The sequence below is a fragment of the Aedes albopictus genome, chromosome 1, assembly GCF_035046485.1.
Source record: "Aedes albopictus strain Foshan chromosome 1, AalbF5, whole genome shotgun sequence".
Taxonomy (NCBI): domain Eukaryota; kingdom Metazoa; phylum Arthropoda; class Insecta; order Diptera; family Culicidae; genus Aedes; species Aedes albopictus.
The window spans coordinates 323,777,943-323,797,138 of NC_085136.1; the positions used below are offsets into that span (position 1 = coordinate 323,777,943).

At 42.7% G+C, this 19,196-nt stretch overlaps 2 protein-coding genes across 3 annotated transcripts in view; both read left to right on the forward strand.

Annotated features, from left to right (window-relative positions):
- LOC109415927 (cyclin G) overlaps positions 1-19,196 on the forward strand; it is a gene marked incomplete in the record, with an annotated part of 220,614 nt that overhangs the window by 88,339 nt on the left and 113,079 nt on the right.
- Positions 1-19,196, forward strand: part of LOC109411503 (F-box only protein 11) — a 53,843-nt gene that overhangs the window by 19,440 nt on the left and 15,207 nt on the right. For both annotated transcript variants that reach the window (XM_062847245.1, XM_062847246.1), the window contains exon 3: positions 17,019-18,692. In XM_062847245.1, coding sequence (XP_062703229.1) covers positions 17,019-18,692 — 1,674 coding nt within the window. The remainder of the gene's footprint in view (positions 1-17,018; positions 18,693-19,196) is intronic.

Sequence of the window (19,196 nt, forward strand, 5' to 3'; positions counted from 1 at the left end):
AGTTATGATTCTTTAGCTTCGGCTCGGAGTATTGTAACTATAGAATCGATTGAGTGGGCTCTTAATAGCTTTGCTCCTTTCAAATCTCCTGGAGCAGATGGGATTTATCCTATTTTGCTTCAGAAGGGATTTGATTATTTCAAACATGTTTTGAAAAAACTACTTGTTTGCAGTTTTGCTACAGGGTATATTCCCAAATCCTGGAGGGATATTACTGTAAAGTTTATTCCGAAAGTGGGTCGTGCGTCGTATGAAGAAGCAAAGAGTTTCAGACCTATCAGTTTGACCTCTTTTCTTCTGAAATGCTTAGAAAGCATTGTGGATCATCATATCCGTGATGTTCATCTGGCCAACGTGCCTCTTCATGTGAACCAACATGCCTACCAATCTGGTAAGTCCACTGTGACTCTTTTACACAAGGTTGTTTACGATATCGAGAAAGCATTCGCTCAAAAGCAATCTTGTTTGGGTGTTTTCTTAGATATCGAGGGTGCCTTTGACAACGTGCCTTTCGATGCCATATTGGAAGCCGCACGGAGTCATGGTATATCTCCAATGATTTCCAATTGGATTCACCAAATGCTCAAAAACCGATATCTCTTCTCGACATTGCGTCTAGCAGGGATTAGGAAATTGAGTGTTTGTGGATGCCCCCAAGGGGGAGTCTTATCACCGCTTTTGTGGAATCTCGTAGCAGATACGCTATTGAGGCAACTCAATAATAGCGGTTTTCCTACTTATGGTTTTGCCGACGACTACCTAACATTGTTAGTTGGTATGTGCATCAGCACCCTTTTCGACCTGATGCAAAACGCCCTTCAGGTAGTTGAGGGTTGGTGTCGCCAATATGGCCTTTCGGTTAATCCGAGTAAAACATCTATTGTTCTTTTCACGGAAAGGAGAAACCGTAATGGCGTTCGACCTTTGCGTCTCTTTGATTCTGAAATCGATGTGACTGAACAGGTAAAGTACGTTGGAGTCATTCTTGATTCCAAGCTTTCCTGGACACCTCACATTGAGCTCAGAATCAAGAAAGCTTGTATGGCCTTCGGGCAATGCCGGCGTACTTTTGGTACAACTTGGGGTCTAAAACCCAAGTATATCAAATGGATTTACACAACTGTGGTTCGGCCAATATTGGCTTATGGATGTCTTGTGTGGTGGCAAAAGGGTGAAGTGAGAACGGTCCAATCAAAATTAGGCCATCTCCAAAGGATGTGCTTAATGGCGATGTCTGGAGCGTTCTCTTCAACTCCTACGGCAGCGCTAGAAGTTCTCTTTGACGTTGCCCCACTACACATTCATCTCAAACAAGAAGCCCTTTCTTGCACTTACCGGTTACGGGTACTCGGTCTACTAGAGGAAACTCCTGTGAACCGCAGTTCAACACACACCTCGTTGTTTCCACTTTTGGTGAATTGGGACAAAATTGTCCTTGCTCCAAGTGATCTTACAATTGCTTGTAATTTTCCATATAGGACATTTTCCACGAAATTCCCTTCCCGGGAAGAGTGGACATCTGGTTATCTGGAAAGAAGTATTTCAGACGGCATCGTATGTTACACTGATGGCTCCCTTCTCGAAGGTCGAGCAGGTGCTGGTGTTTATTCTCGTGAGCTAAGGCTGTATCAGTCTTATTCACTTGGTAGGCACTGTACCGTTTTTCAGGCCGAAATCTTTGCTCTTATGTGCGGAGTGCAATCAGCACTTCAGCAGCACGTAATGGGCAAAGTAATATACTTCTGTTCAGATAGCCAGGCTGCTATTAAAGCACTTGCTTCGGCCAACTCCAGGTCGAAGATAGTTATCGCTTGTCGAACTCAAATCGAGGAGCTGAATTCAGCAAACGCTGTTCACCTTCTATGGGTACCTGGTCATTCTTCCATCGCTGGAAATGAATTGGCTGATGAGTTAGCTCGCTCTGGAGCATCACATGACTTCATTGGCCCTGAGCCAGCTATTCCGATATCGAAGTGTTGGATTAAGCTTCAGATTCACACCTGGGCTGTCACTCAACACAGACAATATTGGAATAGTTTGGAGTCATGTCGTCAAACCAAATTGTATAGTGCTGAGCCATCTCTACGGGTGGCGAAGTAACTAACTAATCTGTCTAAGCAGAATTGCAGCATGCTGGTCAAAGCATTGACTGGCCACTGCCGACTCAGCTATCACATGGCGAATATTCAGCAAGCTGATTCATTTGCCTGTGATAGCTGTGAATCCGATTATGGAACTTCGTATCATTTGATATGTAACTGTCCAGTTTTCGCGCAACTGCGTTTCCGAGTATTCGGTAAACACTTATTAAGTGAAACTGACTTCAGAAACCTGAATCTTCAGGATATTCTGTTGTTCTTAACCCGCTGTGGTAAAGAGCTATAGGCTCTCTTTCGCTTTATGCGTTATTACAGTGCCCTTTTCAGGGCGCTGTTTGAACCCATTGTGGTACGCTTGTGCGTTAGTACCCTCTTCCAGGGTATTTTTCCTATTTCCCTACCTGTCCCTATCCCCATCCAAATCCTTTTTCCTTCCTTTTCCCTCAGGTAGATGATGAAATAGGCTGTTATTTTGGCGATGGCACAAATGTCCCAAATGGAGGATAACGTGCCTCTGGAGCCGGCCTTCTGATACCTGATAGCCCGGCTCGTCGCATCACACCTTCCAGAGCGATGTTGAAGAGTAGGCATGAGAGTCCATCACCTTGTCGCAGTCCCCGGCGATAACCCTTAAGCAGTTTTGCACATCGTCCATCGTTGCTTTAATGATTAAATATCGACAGCACAGAGCTATGGAGAATCATGTATGAAAACGGCTTTCCTGGGAAGCTGACTAGACTGATTAAAGTTTAATCAGTCTAGTCAGCTTCCCAGGAAAGCCGTTTTCATCCATGATTCTCCATAGCTCTGCGCGGTCGATACTGTCGTATGCCGCTTTGAAGTCGATGAACAGGTAATGCGTTGGGACCTGGTATTCACAGAATTTCTGGAGGATTTGTCATACGGCGAAGATCTGGTCCGTTGTTGACCGGCCGTCGATGAAGTCGGCTTGATAACTTCCCACGAACTCTTTCGTTTTAGGTGACAGGCGACGGAAGATGATCTGGAATAGCACTTTGTAGGCAGCATTCAAAATAGTGATCGCCCTGAAGTTCTCACATTCCAAATGGTCGCCTTTCTTGTGAATTGGGCAGACTACCTCTTCCTTTCACTCCTCCGGTAGCTAGCTGTTCGGTTTCCCAGATCCTGACTATCAACCGATGCAGACAGGTGGCCAACTTTTCTGGGCCCATCTTGATGAGTTCAGCTGCGATCAGTGGCGTCGCGTAACCTCACTTTTTACCTGTGCACCAAGTATAAATTCTTGAATTTTTTGAACAAATTTGCTTGTAATAATTAGAAAATGACGAGTATAGATGCTTTCACTCATTTCTATTTCGATTTTGATCATAAATCCCCTGCAATAGCAAGTTTGGAGGTCGGCGCACAGGTAAAAAGTGAGGTTCCGCGACGCCACTGGCTGCGATACCATCCTTACCAGCTGCTTTGTTGGTTTTGAGCTGGTGAATGGCATCCTTAACTTCCCTCAGCGTGGGAGTTGGTTCATTTCCGTCCTCCGCTGCACTGGCACCGTCGTTTCCTCCGTTGCCGTGGGCTCCCGTGCCTACGTTCTCCACGCCGTTTAGGTGCTGATTGAAGTGCTGCTTCCACCTTTCGATCACTTCACGTCCGTCCGTCAAGAGGCCTCCGTCTTTATCCCTGCATATTTCGGCTCGCGGCACGAAGCCATTGCGAGATGCGTTGAGCTTCTGATAGAACTTCCGTGTTTCTTGAGAACGGCGCAGCAGTTCCATTTCTTCACACTCCGCTTCTTCCAAGAAGCGCTTTTTCTCCCGAAAGAGGCGGATCTGCTGTTTCCGCTTCTGTTTGTAACGTTCCACGTTCTGTCGAGTCCCTTGCTGCAGCATTATCACCCTCGCTGCGTTCTTCTCCTCCAAAACCGTTCTGCACTCTTCGTCGAACCATTCGTTCTGTCGAGTCCGTTCCACGTACCCGATGGTGCTCTCGGCTGCGTCGTTGATGGCTGCTTTCACTGCACTCCAGCAGTCCTCTAGAAGGACCTCATCGAGCTCGCCCTCGTCTGGCAACGTGGCCTCGAGATTCTGCGCGTATGCTGAGGCGACATCCGGTAGTTTCAGTCGCTCTAGGTTGTAGCGTGGTGGTCGCCGGTACCGTACATTGGTGATGACGGAGAGTTTTGGGCGCAGTTTGACCATCATCAGATAGTGGTCGGAGTCGATGTTGGCGCTACGATAGGTTCTTCTTCTTCTTTATGGCTCTACGTCCCAACTGGGACTTGGCCTGCCTCGCTTCAACTTAGTGTTCTTTGAGCACTTCCACAGTTATTTATTGAAGGGCTTTCTTTGCCTGCCATTGCATAAAATTGTGTTTTGTGAGGCAAGTACAATGATACACTATACTCAGGGAGTCGAGAAAATGTCCCCGACCGGAACGGGAATCGAACCCACCGTCTCCGGATTGGCGATCCATAGCATTAACCACTAGGCTAACTGGAGACTCACTGAGGCTAACTGATTACCTCTAAACGTTCGCACCATGGATCCTATCCAACACACCTCCTGCATCGCTACGATGCCGAATCAATGGTCCTTCAGTAGATCAGCGAGTATACGAGTGCTCCCAATGAAGTTGACAGCCTTTACCGTGCCAATCCCGTCCTTATTTTTACATATTTAGTCTCACGGCACGAAGCCGTTGCGTTATGCGTTGAGCTTTTGGTAGAACTTCCTGAAAAAGGTACCAATAATTGCCGAAACGTAGGGACGAATCCTAAACGATCATTCTGGAGATCTGAGCCTGCTAAGCCGATCTCGCACCAATCGTTATTTCCCAAAACAGTGGAACTCTTGAACATTTATTAGGTATTAGGCAAACTTGAATTTCACCGTTTCAGGAAACACAATTTTGATCGCCACTTCAAACAAATGGAACCAGTGTGTGCTGGCAGTGAGCTTCTTTTTGACTTGGAACGAAGCGACGACGGCTTCTTGGCGGGCTGCGCGTGCGATGTGCGATTATAAATAGATTCTTTATTAATTATTATATTTATACTAGAATTTTACAACGCACCAAATGCTTTCTCCTGAGACTTGAGACTGCAAATGGGAACGCGCCGCATCTCAGGTCACTGGTTGTCCATCTATGCGAGTAGATTGATGCTGCTTGAAAACTCTACTCAGTGAAAGCTGCCGATGCAGAAGTAGAAGTAGTGCATTTTCAGTTGCGTAGTAGCATGAGTTATGGATTTTATGATTGAACAGTTGGGTTAGTATAACCAATTTAGGGTGGATGTACGTGCAGGTAGACGGATAAAAACGGGGTACCTATTTTTGTGCAACACTGATCACGAAAAACCGGTCATAACCTTTAATAGCACGCACACGCTCACATATGGATACCAACTCTGCAGAATCCTGTTGTCTTATGGATCGAAGGACATATGGATTTAAAATATGCACCAACCTTTATCGCACTCACACAGCATAGTCAGGTAGCTGAAGCCGATAATTTGCATTCAAGTCCCATGCCATGCTTTAGCTTCACGCAATGCTTGTCCTGCCCAATACCGATTCGAACGGAATAAACATAATCATGAGAAATTCTTCATCGCTATCTGCGGTCCCCGAGGGCTAATTTGCATTCATATAATGGTCTTTTATTCGAGTGGTCAGTAGTACACGTTGTGCCAAAATAATACTCATCATTAGGGACAATGGAAATTCGCGCAAAAATTTCTCAAATTTTGCGGGCTACCATTGTGAATTTCGCGGCAATTTCGCGGACTCATATTTTTTACCGTTTTGTTGAGAAAAACTTGAATTTTGTAAAGCGTAATCAAAAATTAATCAAAAAAGTAACAAATCTGATGAAAATCAGATGAGAGCATAGATATAAAATGCATTAAATTTTCATCATGCAGATAAGGAATCGTAAATTACTCTACACTGTCAAAAGCTAACAGCCAATTTCTACCAAAAAGTTTGAAAATAATGGAAATTTGTAGGGTGTTTTCTCAAATTTGCCAGATTTCGTGGGATATTTCAAATTTCGCGGTCAAGACCCAATTTCGCGGATTTCGCGGTTTCCGCGAAATCGCGAATTTCCATTGTCCCTACTCATCATATACGGCACGGGATCACCCAGCCAACCATCAGAACATCGAAAACACCTAATAATCGATAATCGAGCTCTACCACCCATCATTGTACCTATATTTTCAAACGAAAACAGCTTTTGATGGTCCCTGGTCCCTTTCCCAGACTCCCAAACAAAAATCCACGCCGATGATAAAGTTTTCTCTTCAGCCAGCAGAGGAAAAACAACACATTAAAGAACAGCTCGGAAGCAAGTTTAACCGCATGCACAGAATCCATTTCATTCGACCCAACCAACCTGATTGAACGAAAACAAGTTCACGACACTCACGAACCGAGAGACGAGACAGCGCAACAATGTATTATGAGGAGAACTGAAAAATAGTCATACCTACCCTACATACATTGCATTGGAAGGGAAAGAACACAGTGACTGGTTGGTCGAACTGGTACATCGAACGTATAGTGACTACTAGCGAAGACTCCATATGGTAGGACTGGTGTCTATATAGTTTTGGAGAGATAGCTTTCAATCATGAACCTTTCAAATTATGAAATTAGAATAGCAAGTGGCAGTTGAACTTATTCAACTGTTAAAAAAAATGAAAATCTTTTTTTTTTTAAGTGTCGATAATAAACCACTTGCACTAACAAGAGAGCTAAACTGTTCCTGTTGGTAAAATTTAACATTAGCTTTTATATCAGCTATTGCTATACGAATCAAGATTTTTTCAGTTAATAACTGTGAACATGTTCGTCTGAGAAGCAGGATTTACCAGGTATGCGGCTCCAGAGGCACGTTATCCTTGATTTGTGACATTTGTGTCATCGCCATATACAAAAGCCTGTGGGATGGGGATTAGGTAGCCTAAGAGAGCCTATAGCTAATTGGAGGTAGCTTGTGAAGCCATGCGACTTTCGATATGACATTGAAGGCACGTTATCGAAAGCATCCTTAAAATTCAAGAAATCATCTAAGCAAAAACTGCGTTTGAGCGAGCGCTTTTTTGAAAACTGTGTTACGTGAAATAAAATGAAATAGAGCAATTTGTAGGGTTTAATATACCCTACAAATGCTCTATTTCATTTTTCACTTGGCGCCCAGCCGTGAAAAATAAAACTGAACACTACAAATGTTTAATAAGACACGACGGCCCAAATTGACACTTACTACATAAAACATAAATTTGATAAAATACAACACGAAACATAAATATGCCCTGTTATCTAAAAAATCGATGACAATTTCTCACTACATGATGACCAGGTTTGATATTTGTTCTAGGTCTATCAGTCATCCTGGAGTTTGTGTTTTGTATGGCAGTTCGCCCATTAGTTCTCAGCGTCTTTTGCTGCTTTCATAGCTCGTTATTGGCTAGGAATACTAATCCTAATTGGGCCATCCCGAATCGGGTTTTAATGCAATACGGCTGCATTTTTGTATCCGTGTTAAGAACCGTTTGCCTGTCTTGCAGTCATTTATCGCTAGAAATTACCTGAAAGTATGCAAAAATTTTGGCTGCTAGGATTATTTTCCTCCTGAGTTATAGAAGAACCCTATAAATGCACATTAAAATTGAGAGAATATTCACAAGTTAAAATCGAACATGCAACAGAAAAATTAAACTGGTAACTGCTTATACAACTTTGTGGAAAAGAGCCACAGTGACTCTCCCAAATTGGGAGGCATGTTACATCACATGAAGAGGCATGTTAGCCGACGAACATAAGAGAAATGATATTCGACAATACGTTTTAAGCATTTCAGAAGAACCAATGTTAACCTGATACATCTGAAACTTATTACTTCGTCATACAACTCACGCACCCTTTCGGAATAAAACTAGAATAATTTCACGCCATGAAAATATCCACTAGAAAAACTACAAAACAGTATTCCTGAATTCCTCAAATCATTCTAGAAAAGAATAGGAGGAATTCCATTTGCTACTGGAAGTAGTAGTGCCCACTAAATCGATTCTATAGCTACAACACTTGGAGCGAAAGCTAGAGATTCGTAACTATACAAACATACTGTTTTATCCGAAGAATGACGGACTTGGAAGCCTTCGCTTCAATCGAGAAAACGTCTGTTGCAACATCTTCTACATCGTTTCCTGAGCTTGACCACACAGACCGCATAGAACAAGCTTTTTTAGAAGCTGTAGTTGTATTGTATAGCACAATGGAGGGCGTTGTACACAGAAAACAATTCTGAAATCTACACTTGACGTAAATATAAGAACGTTTAAATTTCCATTTTATTTGATTAGATTTTACATAAAATAATGTCTTGCACGCAAAATTCTAAGCAAGCTCCATACTGCAGACAACCTGTCATTTTACAATCCGATGGAGAATTGTGTTGAAAGCGATGGAGGTCAAATTTGTTACAGCGAACTCGTTGTAAAAATTTTGAACTAACAAAACCCTCATGAAACTCTCTTGGAGTGTCAATGGAAGCGAGTTATCCATGAGATGTGGTCGTAACCAAGTAAGTGCAGGTTCCCATGAGCAGGGACTCCTGAAAACACTGTTCGAGGGCATGATTTTGCAGTTTTTCTGGAAGGAGATTCTTTTTCCCTGACGCGAGTTTCGTGCAAGTGTCACTGGTTGCGGGTCCGCACAACCGTTTTTGGCCCTTCATACAAGAAAATGACTGCCCCCTAATGGCAACACAATCTTGATCAATTCGTTTTTCAGATTCTTCCGGTGCTATACAGGCAGTTGCCTTGCTACAATATCATCATCATCCTGTGATGTTCTTGGTGTTCCAAACTGTTTTGAAACTCAATCATTCATATCACAGGAATATTTTTGTTCGTTTCAGTAACTAATTGTAACATTGCTTAATCTGGTATAATCCATGAAACTCTTGGACACTCGGAAGCCGCCCATTGACATTATCAGGATAATGCAGGTCATCCAAACTAGCTTGGAGTTTTAAACCTCGGATCTATACTCGTAATCATAACAACTATATAGTCACATTACATAATTGTGGTTACCGGTTACTGCTTGAAGACTAATAGATATTGTTTGGTTGCTGGTCTGAGCCTTACATTCTTTGAGTGGGCTGTATTTTGATGTAATTCTTTGGGGTGAGTGGAGGTGGATATGTCAACTCTCAATCTCAATGATCAACGGGCAAATTCTTGAAGAGTCTCGAGGTTTCCTCAGGAATAATGGACCTTTTCATTTGACGTCTTAAGTCAGCTGATTTTTCGGGTCTTTGACAGTTCCTCTTTGAAAATGACAGTTCAGCGTTTGCGCCTTTGTTCGGCAGTTGTAAACAGTGGCATACACGAACCTGTCAACTGAAAAGGCCTATTCACAATCAGAACATCGATTATACACAATAACACCTTATTCAGTACATGACACTAAGACTGCATTTAACAAAACAACATTTATTACAAACTAATTACAAATATAGAATTTCTGGATTGGCTTCTATTGAATATTGGGTTTAATGGATGCGTCTGACCCCTATGTCGATGTAGGTAATATGCACTGTTCGTCTACTGGAACTACCGACGTTCTTCGAATGCATTCGTATGTAGTTCACGCAGGGATTCACAAATGCGATTCAACATTCGAACATACTTGCCCGCTTTAAAATAGCTGCGATTTCTGAAAAAATGTAAAAGAAATACACTCGTGCTTGCTGGATTGGCAACCGTTGATGAAATCGTCATGTTTTTTTTTTTTTTTATTTATATTTCAATTCATGTAACTTAAGGATAATCCTTCTTTTAATGTTACACTGCGGTGAATTTAGCATTGTCATTAATTATCTACTACATTTCTTACATCTAGTTAAAGTTCCTGAATTGACCTTTGTTTGACCTTTTTACTGCATGCGTTCAATTTCACTGAGTAGACCCTATCTGAAGAGATAGAAGTAGATGACTTAAGGAGGGGAGACAGATAATTCCAGTTAGAAATGCCTCTCACAAACAGAGACTGACCGTAGTACGACGACGAATGCTGAGGTATTGAGAGATTCAACGTTCTTGTGTTCCTCAAGAACTGAAGTTTACTGTATAGATATAAAGGCGATCGAGTTTTAATGATTTTATAGATATGTACGCATACCCTATACTTGTAAAATTGTGTAACTGGCACCCGATAAAAATGTTCTGTAAATGTGAAACATGTGAGAATCTGTTAAGATTGAAAACGTACCTGATACAAGCGTTTAATGCAACTGTTAGTTTGTTTAGCGAAAGAGCAGAAGCATTGCTGTACACAAAATCTCCATAAGTAAAATGTTTTTGTTTTTGGTTTAGAATCTTCAGATGCCGCCGTTCTGTTATATCTGTTATTTGGTCCTTCCTCGCTGACTTCGGTTTTATGGGCATGTTCATTGTTTCTCTGACAATTCAGGTGGTCCTTACACTGCTGTTCGCTTGGTTGTTTCTACCTTCATTATTCTTCGCGCTCCCTGAACATTCAGCTCCTATTTTGCTGGATTAACCATACCATCTTGGATATCGATCATACGTTGTAGCCTGCGTTGCTGTCAGCTTCTTGACATGTAGATTTGACTTTGTGTTCGGTTGGAATCCAGTAAAAGTACAACTCCTTATATTGCATGTTATGCAGCGATTATCACATGGCTTCTCCATGAACGATGTTATTCAATGGAATCAGGCTAGCTGATTCCTGAGGAATGTTTGTTCTACTTGACAAATCTACAAATCGTAGGGATTGTCCCTTATATCTGGAAACGTCCGATGATACCAGGTCAGGTGTTCCCTTAGGTATTTAGTGATTCAATGCTATTGCCCACTGCAGAAGTTCGTACGAAGGACGATCCATTGCTAATTACTCTGGGGATCGGAAGCATATTGTAAATTTAGCACCAAATTGGTATCGGAAGTAACTTCATTGACTTTCGCTGGCTTTACTATGCGTCAAACATAACGTCGGAAGTAGTGCGTTTTATGGTAAATCTGATGATTCAGCACACTACCTCCGATGTCAAGTTTAACGCATATGAAAGGCAGCGGAAGTCAATAAAGTTACTTCCGACACCAATTTAGTGTTAAATTCACAATAGTAGAGTATGATCCCTTACAATTCCAGCACACGTGACGCTATCGCTCTATGGCCGCGCTTAAAGCAATTTCGACAGAGTCCGTGAATTCGTAACATCTCGTCACGATCCGGAATACCAATCCGCTGAAATGTAGGGCATTGGAATAGGAGGCGATCTCTGCAGCACACTGCACAACGACTTCTTGTTTCTTGAGCGATTTCCGGCTTGGCATCAGATGACCTCATAGTAATGGATGGATGTCAGAACCTTAACTTTACACTGCAGAAATTCGGCCAGGTCCTTTATCGTGTTCTGGGTCAACGAAAACTCTTCCCATGCTCTTCTCGTCACTGGATCCAAACGAGCACATAGGATGTCTAGCAACAGCAAATCCTTGTAATCTACTGATTACACCACCAGCTGATCCAACGTTTTTGTATCGAACTATTATCTACGACCCCCTTGGGATTGTACGAACCTTTACACAACTCTGATGAGCAAAACTTCAGATCTACATTCGTAGCAGTGATTCTATCCGCTTAACGTTGCATAACCAACCAAAACTAGCGTACCTGGAGATTGATATGAATTGTTATATACTTTTGGAACACTCAGCGTCGTCCAAACTGTCCTGGAGTTTGGTCCCTAACATCTGTAGCCGCTACATTTGTAATTTTCGCTATGAACTCAGTAACAAATTTTGAAAACGACGTATAATCAATGCTACACCATTGATTATACGTCGTTTTCAATATTTGTTACTGAACTGTAACGTCACATATTCAACTATTATCATTGACCCACTTGCAATAGTACGAATCATTTAAACGTTAGGTCTACACTCGTATTTATCGGACGTTATTGCCTTTACGGACTGCAAAGTACATAATCAATAATACACACAATGAAATTTTATATATCGGAAATAGAAGTTGTTTGTTTTGTTCTATGCCTTGTTCTATTTGATATTTCTAGTCTAAGCTGATCGTAGTAAATGTCCTGATTTCTTTGAAGAACTAAAATATCTTAAATATTCTCATGAGTGTCCATATCCCAATAAACTCAGTAAACATAAGTGAATGCAATACATACATCTAGCAGAATTTTATGATTTTATTCTGTTAATATGCCTTATAGTTCTGAACTCAATAAAAGCATCATGAAGTTCCTGCATTTCTGAAAATTCTGCAAACAATTTCTGTAAAGTTTCCCGTAGATACAGTCCTTATGGCTGATATAAAGTAGCTTGGCCCTAAAAAGCTTCTACGACTGTAGATTCCCTGCTCTGAATTGCTGAACAGTTCGGACAGTTTTGAATATCTCGAAAGTATCTCAAGCTCTCTGTTAATATCGTAGGAGCTCCAATGAGCCTTGTTGGTGGTGTAATAAAACTCTAGGCCACCAAAACGTAAACTCTAGCCGCTGTAGATCCCATATTCGAAACTTAGCAATAGTTTGGATGACCTAGAACACCACATCTGATATTCAAATATCTGCAGAGCTTTCATAAGATTAATTGCATATTGTACTGCCCATGATCGCATATCAGTCCCATATTTGCTGGGTTTCCTATTCATATGGGACTGTTATGCGATCATAGGCAGTGTAGGTTACATATTGCAGTTTTGGATTATGTAATAAGTTACTACATATTACACCCGTAGACTTTATGATATTAACTCAAGGATCGTTTGGACATATATCTTCCACATCCGAAAAACATATATCTTCCACCAAAACTATAGATATAAGTTAGCAAAACTCTATAATAACACTTGGAACAAATCAGACCCCTAAGGGTTAAGGACAAGCTCGTTAGATTTCAAGATAACCGCCACAATGGCAGACTTTCGCACCTACTGAAGGTTTGAGCGCACCAATCTCACAAAATACTTAACCAGTCCTCCACCGGATCATCTTATTTTAGGCTTACTGAGCAAGAACAATATAAAAATTACGCTATTGATAGAAGACTGCTTCTTGAGATTTAAGCAATTAAAACTTTGATTGAATTGGGATTTAAAGTCGTTTGTCCTTAAGTACATACGAGGTTGTTGTTATACATAATTCGTATAGTTTTTATGCAATTTGGTCAATTTTGTGCTCATTAGTCTTTGTTACCGACTACCGTTTTGCGTCTTTTGACACAACAGGCAAAGGATAGAGAACCCGTGTAGCAGGCAAAAGGAACCACGGGAAAGAAAAATAGGTATACCTACCAAGTAACGAGTAAAGCGGGGTGAAAAATCGAATAACCAAAATGCTAGCTGCAAAACAAGACATTCTACATGCTACATACATACAATGACTACTAGCTGGCATTATATCTGTCATGTTCACCGGTACGTTTGTGAGTCTCCGGGTGTGTGTGTATGTGTGTGGGTCAATGTGGAAAAACAAAAATAAAAATCCAGTTTTGATGGTTGGTTTTGGGATTGCGTCGAAATGGAACAACGCCCGAGTCAAAGGGGGAATGAAGGAACGCAGAGAGACGCACGGAAATTGTGATGAATGGATATGCACGAAAACAACACATTTTGCATGATTGTCAATATGGGAAAGATGAGACTGTCGGTCGGGTGATACTTCTGAGTACACGAGATCAGTGAGAAAAAATAAGGATTTGGTATCCAGTTTGCAGTGATGCCTAACATTTTACGCTCAAGCAAGGACGTTTTGATATTTTCCAGATAGGATGCGTTTATAATTTTGACGCTAGGAGGCGCTGTAAGCGTTCAATAATTAATCCCTTTGGTATTAACCGCAACGTCTGTGAAAACAGTTATAACCGATTGAGGAGATAAAACTTGCCATTTTTTGAAATTTTTGTTTTTCATATAAGCACAACCAGACGTATCATTTGGAACAAAATGCAATTAAAATCATTGTCACGAAAACATAATCGCCCTATGCTAGTTACGCTGTTTCACAAACCCACCGAGTAGATGGCAGTAGTGAACAAACGTCAAACAGGAGAAGTTGTCTCTTCTATCATTTTCCAGAATTCTTCCCTGACCAAGAGATAGCTATGTATGTGTATAGCCCGTGTAGCTGCCGGCTTAGAATAGCACTACGGACCACCTGTTCCGGTGGTAAGAGTCCACCAAACAGGTAACCCCAATCCAAGGTGTCAGGCGACCCGTGCTGAGGGATGAATGGTTGAGGGGGTTTAAAATATGCTCGATCTTTAACGGAGCCCTTAGCGTGGGTAGATCCCCTTTTTGGGTTGCGTTGCGGTGAAAGATCTACCAAACCGAACCCTAGTCCTAACTGCTTCCAACTAATGGAACAGCATAACTTAGTAATCAAAGGAAACACTTTGGTCCTTATTACATTTTACACCTTGTTGAAAGTGATAGGTCTCGGTTTTAGGTGTGGCCGAGATAGACCTTGAAACAGGGACAAATGGATTAGTATTCCTAATCTTTTATTCGGTGTTCACTAGTTTGAAACAGTAAGGACTAGGGTTCCGATGCATGGTCAATATCGGTATCATTTCTTGACTTTATCGTTAGGGGATCCGATTTTGACTGAAAAAGGAGCGTGTTCAAAGCGGAACCTATCAATTAGAATCCTCCCTTGCGATTAAGTTGAAAATGACTACTGTAATAAAACCGAATACTTTATAACTTCTCAATGGTGATAAAGTAATACGACATGCACTATACAAATGACACGGGATATACTACAATAGATCAAATATTGGTCGCAGTGGTTTATGTTCCGAACAGAGAAAAAAAATGTATGTGTATACTACTAGGCTAGATAGATTAGACTTTTCAGGGAGCGGACCTGGTGTGATGGTTAGAACACTTGACTATCACGCCGAGGACCTGGGATCGAATCCCACTCCCGACAAACTCGCAAAATGTGAGTTCTTCCTTCGGAAGCGAAGTAAAGCGTGGGTCCCGAGATGAACTAGCCTAGGGCTAAAAATCTCGTTAATACAGATAAAAAAAAGATTAGACTAGACAAAAAAACTTTTTTGAAAATTTAGAAATTGAGCTTGACCTTGAGCTTGATTGACCGCCCGTAGATGCTACTCCAGTATCGCCAGATCAGCTACACTCACACAAGGAACCAATGAGATATCTGCCGGGGACTAGCAGGAATCTTCAGTGTGTGAGCGTTGGTGTTCTTCTATTTTTAGGCGACAATGGCGTCTGCCACGTCAGGTTGCAGGTCAATGTGGGGAAGGGTAAAGAAGTGATGATTGCAATCGTTTGTATCCACATCTGACCGAATATACCTCTGCGCCAGCACAAACTCATGCGGATGTCGGAGTGTTGGTGGGACTCGGTTGACAGAAGGTTCACACCTTGGTGTGTGGATGGTAAGATGATAGAATTGTGTGTGTTTATTATTTTGAAGATGTGTGGCACAGTTCGCTTGATTGCATAACTTGTAGGCGTTTTCTAATAGGATTGAGACACTGTGCTGTGAAAGTTTGGAAGGAAGGGAAACGGCGATGGCTGTGAACATGTGAATATACATGAGTTGTATATGTAGAGAGAAGAGAGTAAGTATTGGGTTTCTCGCTAATGTTTAGACTACTGTGATAATTTGAGAATCCACTGAATCATCATTTTCTAGCCGCATTTCACACTAATCAAACTTATTTTGTTTACCTGTTGTGCACCCGACGCCCCTGTCGACTGTGATGATAATGAATTTCGGCCGAGTCTAAATGGGTGCAAATGTCGCAATATATAGAAAGATACAAAGTAGGAGGAAAGGGAAGGGCCAGGGATTGAATCCAGGACCTTCTGCACATAAATCAGAAGCGGTAGCCACTAGACCACCAAGCCCGTCTACCTTTCAGAAATTATACATATATTTAGCGACATCTTAACATAAATTGTATAATCTTTAATATTTCGAATACTCGTTAATAAAAAGAAAAGAAAAATCTCCCATTGCAGTTAAATGAATATGTGCGAGATCGTGCTGAATTTCAGCAAAACGTTGCTGGTGATCAGCAGAGTTTACTGAACAAATCAGCAAAATTTTGCTAAATTCAGCAAAATGTTTACTGAAACCTTCAGCTCGGCAAAATTCAGCAAAATTTTGCTGAAACCGTCAATCGATTTTTGGTGTGCATAGCTATACACAAGGTTCACTATCCACTTATCCGCGAGCGGTAATGGCGGCGGCGGGCACAATTAACCGATTCGAATTTAGACGTTTCTTGGGGATCGCAAACGGTTGGCGCCACCAAACGGTGGGTGAAGGGGTGAGGAGGAGAACGAAACTGTTTTGACTTTCCCCCATGAAACGTCAAAATCCGAACCGGTTGGATATGCCCGCCGCCGCCATTACCGCTCGCGGATAAGTGGATATCAATCAGTGTATGACCAATTTATTGTTAAAATATTGGGATTTTAATGAAGTGCTCTTCTTGCCCCGTAGGGGTGCTCGTCTTGCCCCGTAGCATGTTCGAACTGACCATAAAACATCTTTTTTGTTTAGTCAAATAAATCATCCTTATTGTGAATTTTTAACCCTCCCATGTTTATGGGTGATAGAAAACAAGATATAGAAAAGAACTACTGAGAGGTACTTTGAAAAATTGTGTTAACTTTCAATAAACTTAACGTGATCCTTAGGGTGCTCATCTTGCCCCGCCCTACCCTAAAACTGAGGTTTTGCATCGAATCGTGTCGGTGTCTTCTGCGCACTTAAAAAACATTCAATGCAAACCGTGCTTATGATTATTCCTTGCATTCTTCTAAACCGTTATCGTTCGATTTCCTAATCGCAAGATTGTTAATTCTCATCTCACTAATATCTTCCTTCCAGCACTCTGCGAGCCACCATGTCAAAACATTCCGGCCCCGAATGTGGGTGCAGCACCTACCGGTCAACAAAACAACGGTCCCACCCTGGCCGCCGCGCCCGGTTCCGGATCATCCGGGAATCCCGCCTCATCCAACTCCTCCAGCAGCAGCGGCACCGGCAGCAACAGCAGTAACTCCTCCAGTGGCGGCAACGTCAACAATCTAAACAATCCGAATGTACCAATCAGCACAAGTACAAGCACAGCAGCACCTTCCGGGTCGGCCTCGTCGTCGTCCTCCGGTTCGTCTTCGTCACCAGGATGCTCTTCCGTATCTTCCTCGGCGCTGCTAACCGGAACAGTAGCGTCCTCGTCATCTTCCCTGGCGGTAGCGTCGTCGTCCTCGTCGGTACCGTCAGTTTCCTCGAATGCCATCTCCTCGGTTGCCCTGTCCGAGGTCAAACAAAACTCAAACTCGCCCTATGATCTAAGAAAGAAGTCCCCCCTGGCGGCTCACGACTCAGGCAGCTGGCTTGCCGGGTCCGGCAGTTCTGGGGGTTCCAGTGGAGCGGGGCCGTCCGGCAGTTCCGGCGGAAGCTCAAGCACTAGCAGTAACAGTAGTCATAGTCTTTTACAATCGCATCAGTATCAATCTTTAGCTTACGATGGCAACACTGCCTTTATGCTTCCGGCGCGGAAGCGACCTAGACGTACTTATTCTACCAGCACAGAAACGACCGCCATGGCTACGGGCAACTCCGGAAGTTGCGTTGGCAGCGTGTTGGGAAATTCCACCGTTACTTCCAACAGTGCCACTGTAACGACGGCTAATTGTATGCAATCGGCCGCCCACTACCTGCAGTATGAAATGCCGGACGAAGTTCTGTTGACCATATTCTCCTACCTACTCGAGCAGGACCTCTGTCGGGTTTCGCTAGTATGCAAGCGCTTCCAGACAATCGCCAACGATACGGAACTGTGGAAACGGCTCTACCAAAGTGTATACGAGTACGATCTTCCGCTGTTCAATCCGGAACCGTGCAAATTTATCTTTGTCAAGTCGGAAGATTCCGACTATGCCAATCCCTGGAAGGAAAGCTTTCGGCAGTTGTACAGAGGAATTCACGTACGGCAGGGTTACCAGGATCGGAGGTACCAAGGTCGAAGTATAGCGTACTTTAACACGGTTCAGGCAGCCCTGGACTACGCAGATGAGAAGAACTCGGCGAACAACAATCCTGCCGGCGTGGTGGGCGGAAGCAATAATAGTAATAGCAACTCTAGCACTAGTAATAATGGTACCAATAGTAGCTCTAGTAACAATTCCGGATCTGGTTCTGCTGGTGGCGGAGCAGCTGCCGTTTGTGGAGATGAAAACTGTCCCCCAGAGAACAATGGATCGTTGATCTTCCTGCACCACGGAACGTACCGGGGAGAATTTCTGGTAATCGATTCCGATGTGGCACTAATTGGCGCAGCGCCCGGCAACGTAGCCGAATCGATCATTCTGGAGCGGGAATCGGAATCGACTGTGATGTTCGTCGAGGGTGCTAAGCACGCCTACGTGGGCCATATGACGTTGAAGTTTTCGCCGGACGTGACGTCGACGGTGCCGCACCACAAGCACTACTGCTTGGAGGTAAGCGAGAACTGCAGTCCGACGATCGACCACTGCATCATCCGGAGCACATCAGTGGGTAAGTACGAGTGGGTTGGGCAAGGGTGCGAGGATAAGCGACCCAAAGCAATGTTTAGTTTTAGCGATTGTGTTGTTCTGTGTTTATGTACACAAATAATTTCACTGTTAGTGACATCAGAAACCACGGCGAAAATGTGAAAGCGTCGGCTTAATGGATCTCATGAAAGTTTAAGGACTATATTAGTTATTTTAAAAGATATCTATTAGCGTGGGATACAAAAAGACGTTTTACTCCTGTACACTTTTTGAGTTCCATTTTGGTCCCATATCAACTGTGCAAAATTTCAGATCGATCGGAGAAACTATATTTTAGCGCCAGCCATTTTAAGTTTTCATACGATTTACTATGGGGAAAATCACTTTTTCAAAGAAAAATCGCCACAGGTTGCCCCTTAACCCCTAAAAGTATATCAATGAATGATTTCTGTTGAAAATTCTAGGGGGAACCAACCCTCCGAAGACCGCAAAGCGATCTGAGGCATGTGGAAAAAGTTATTGACTT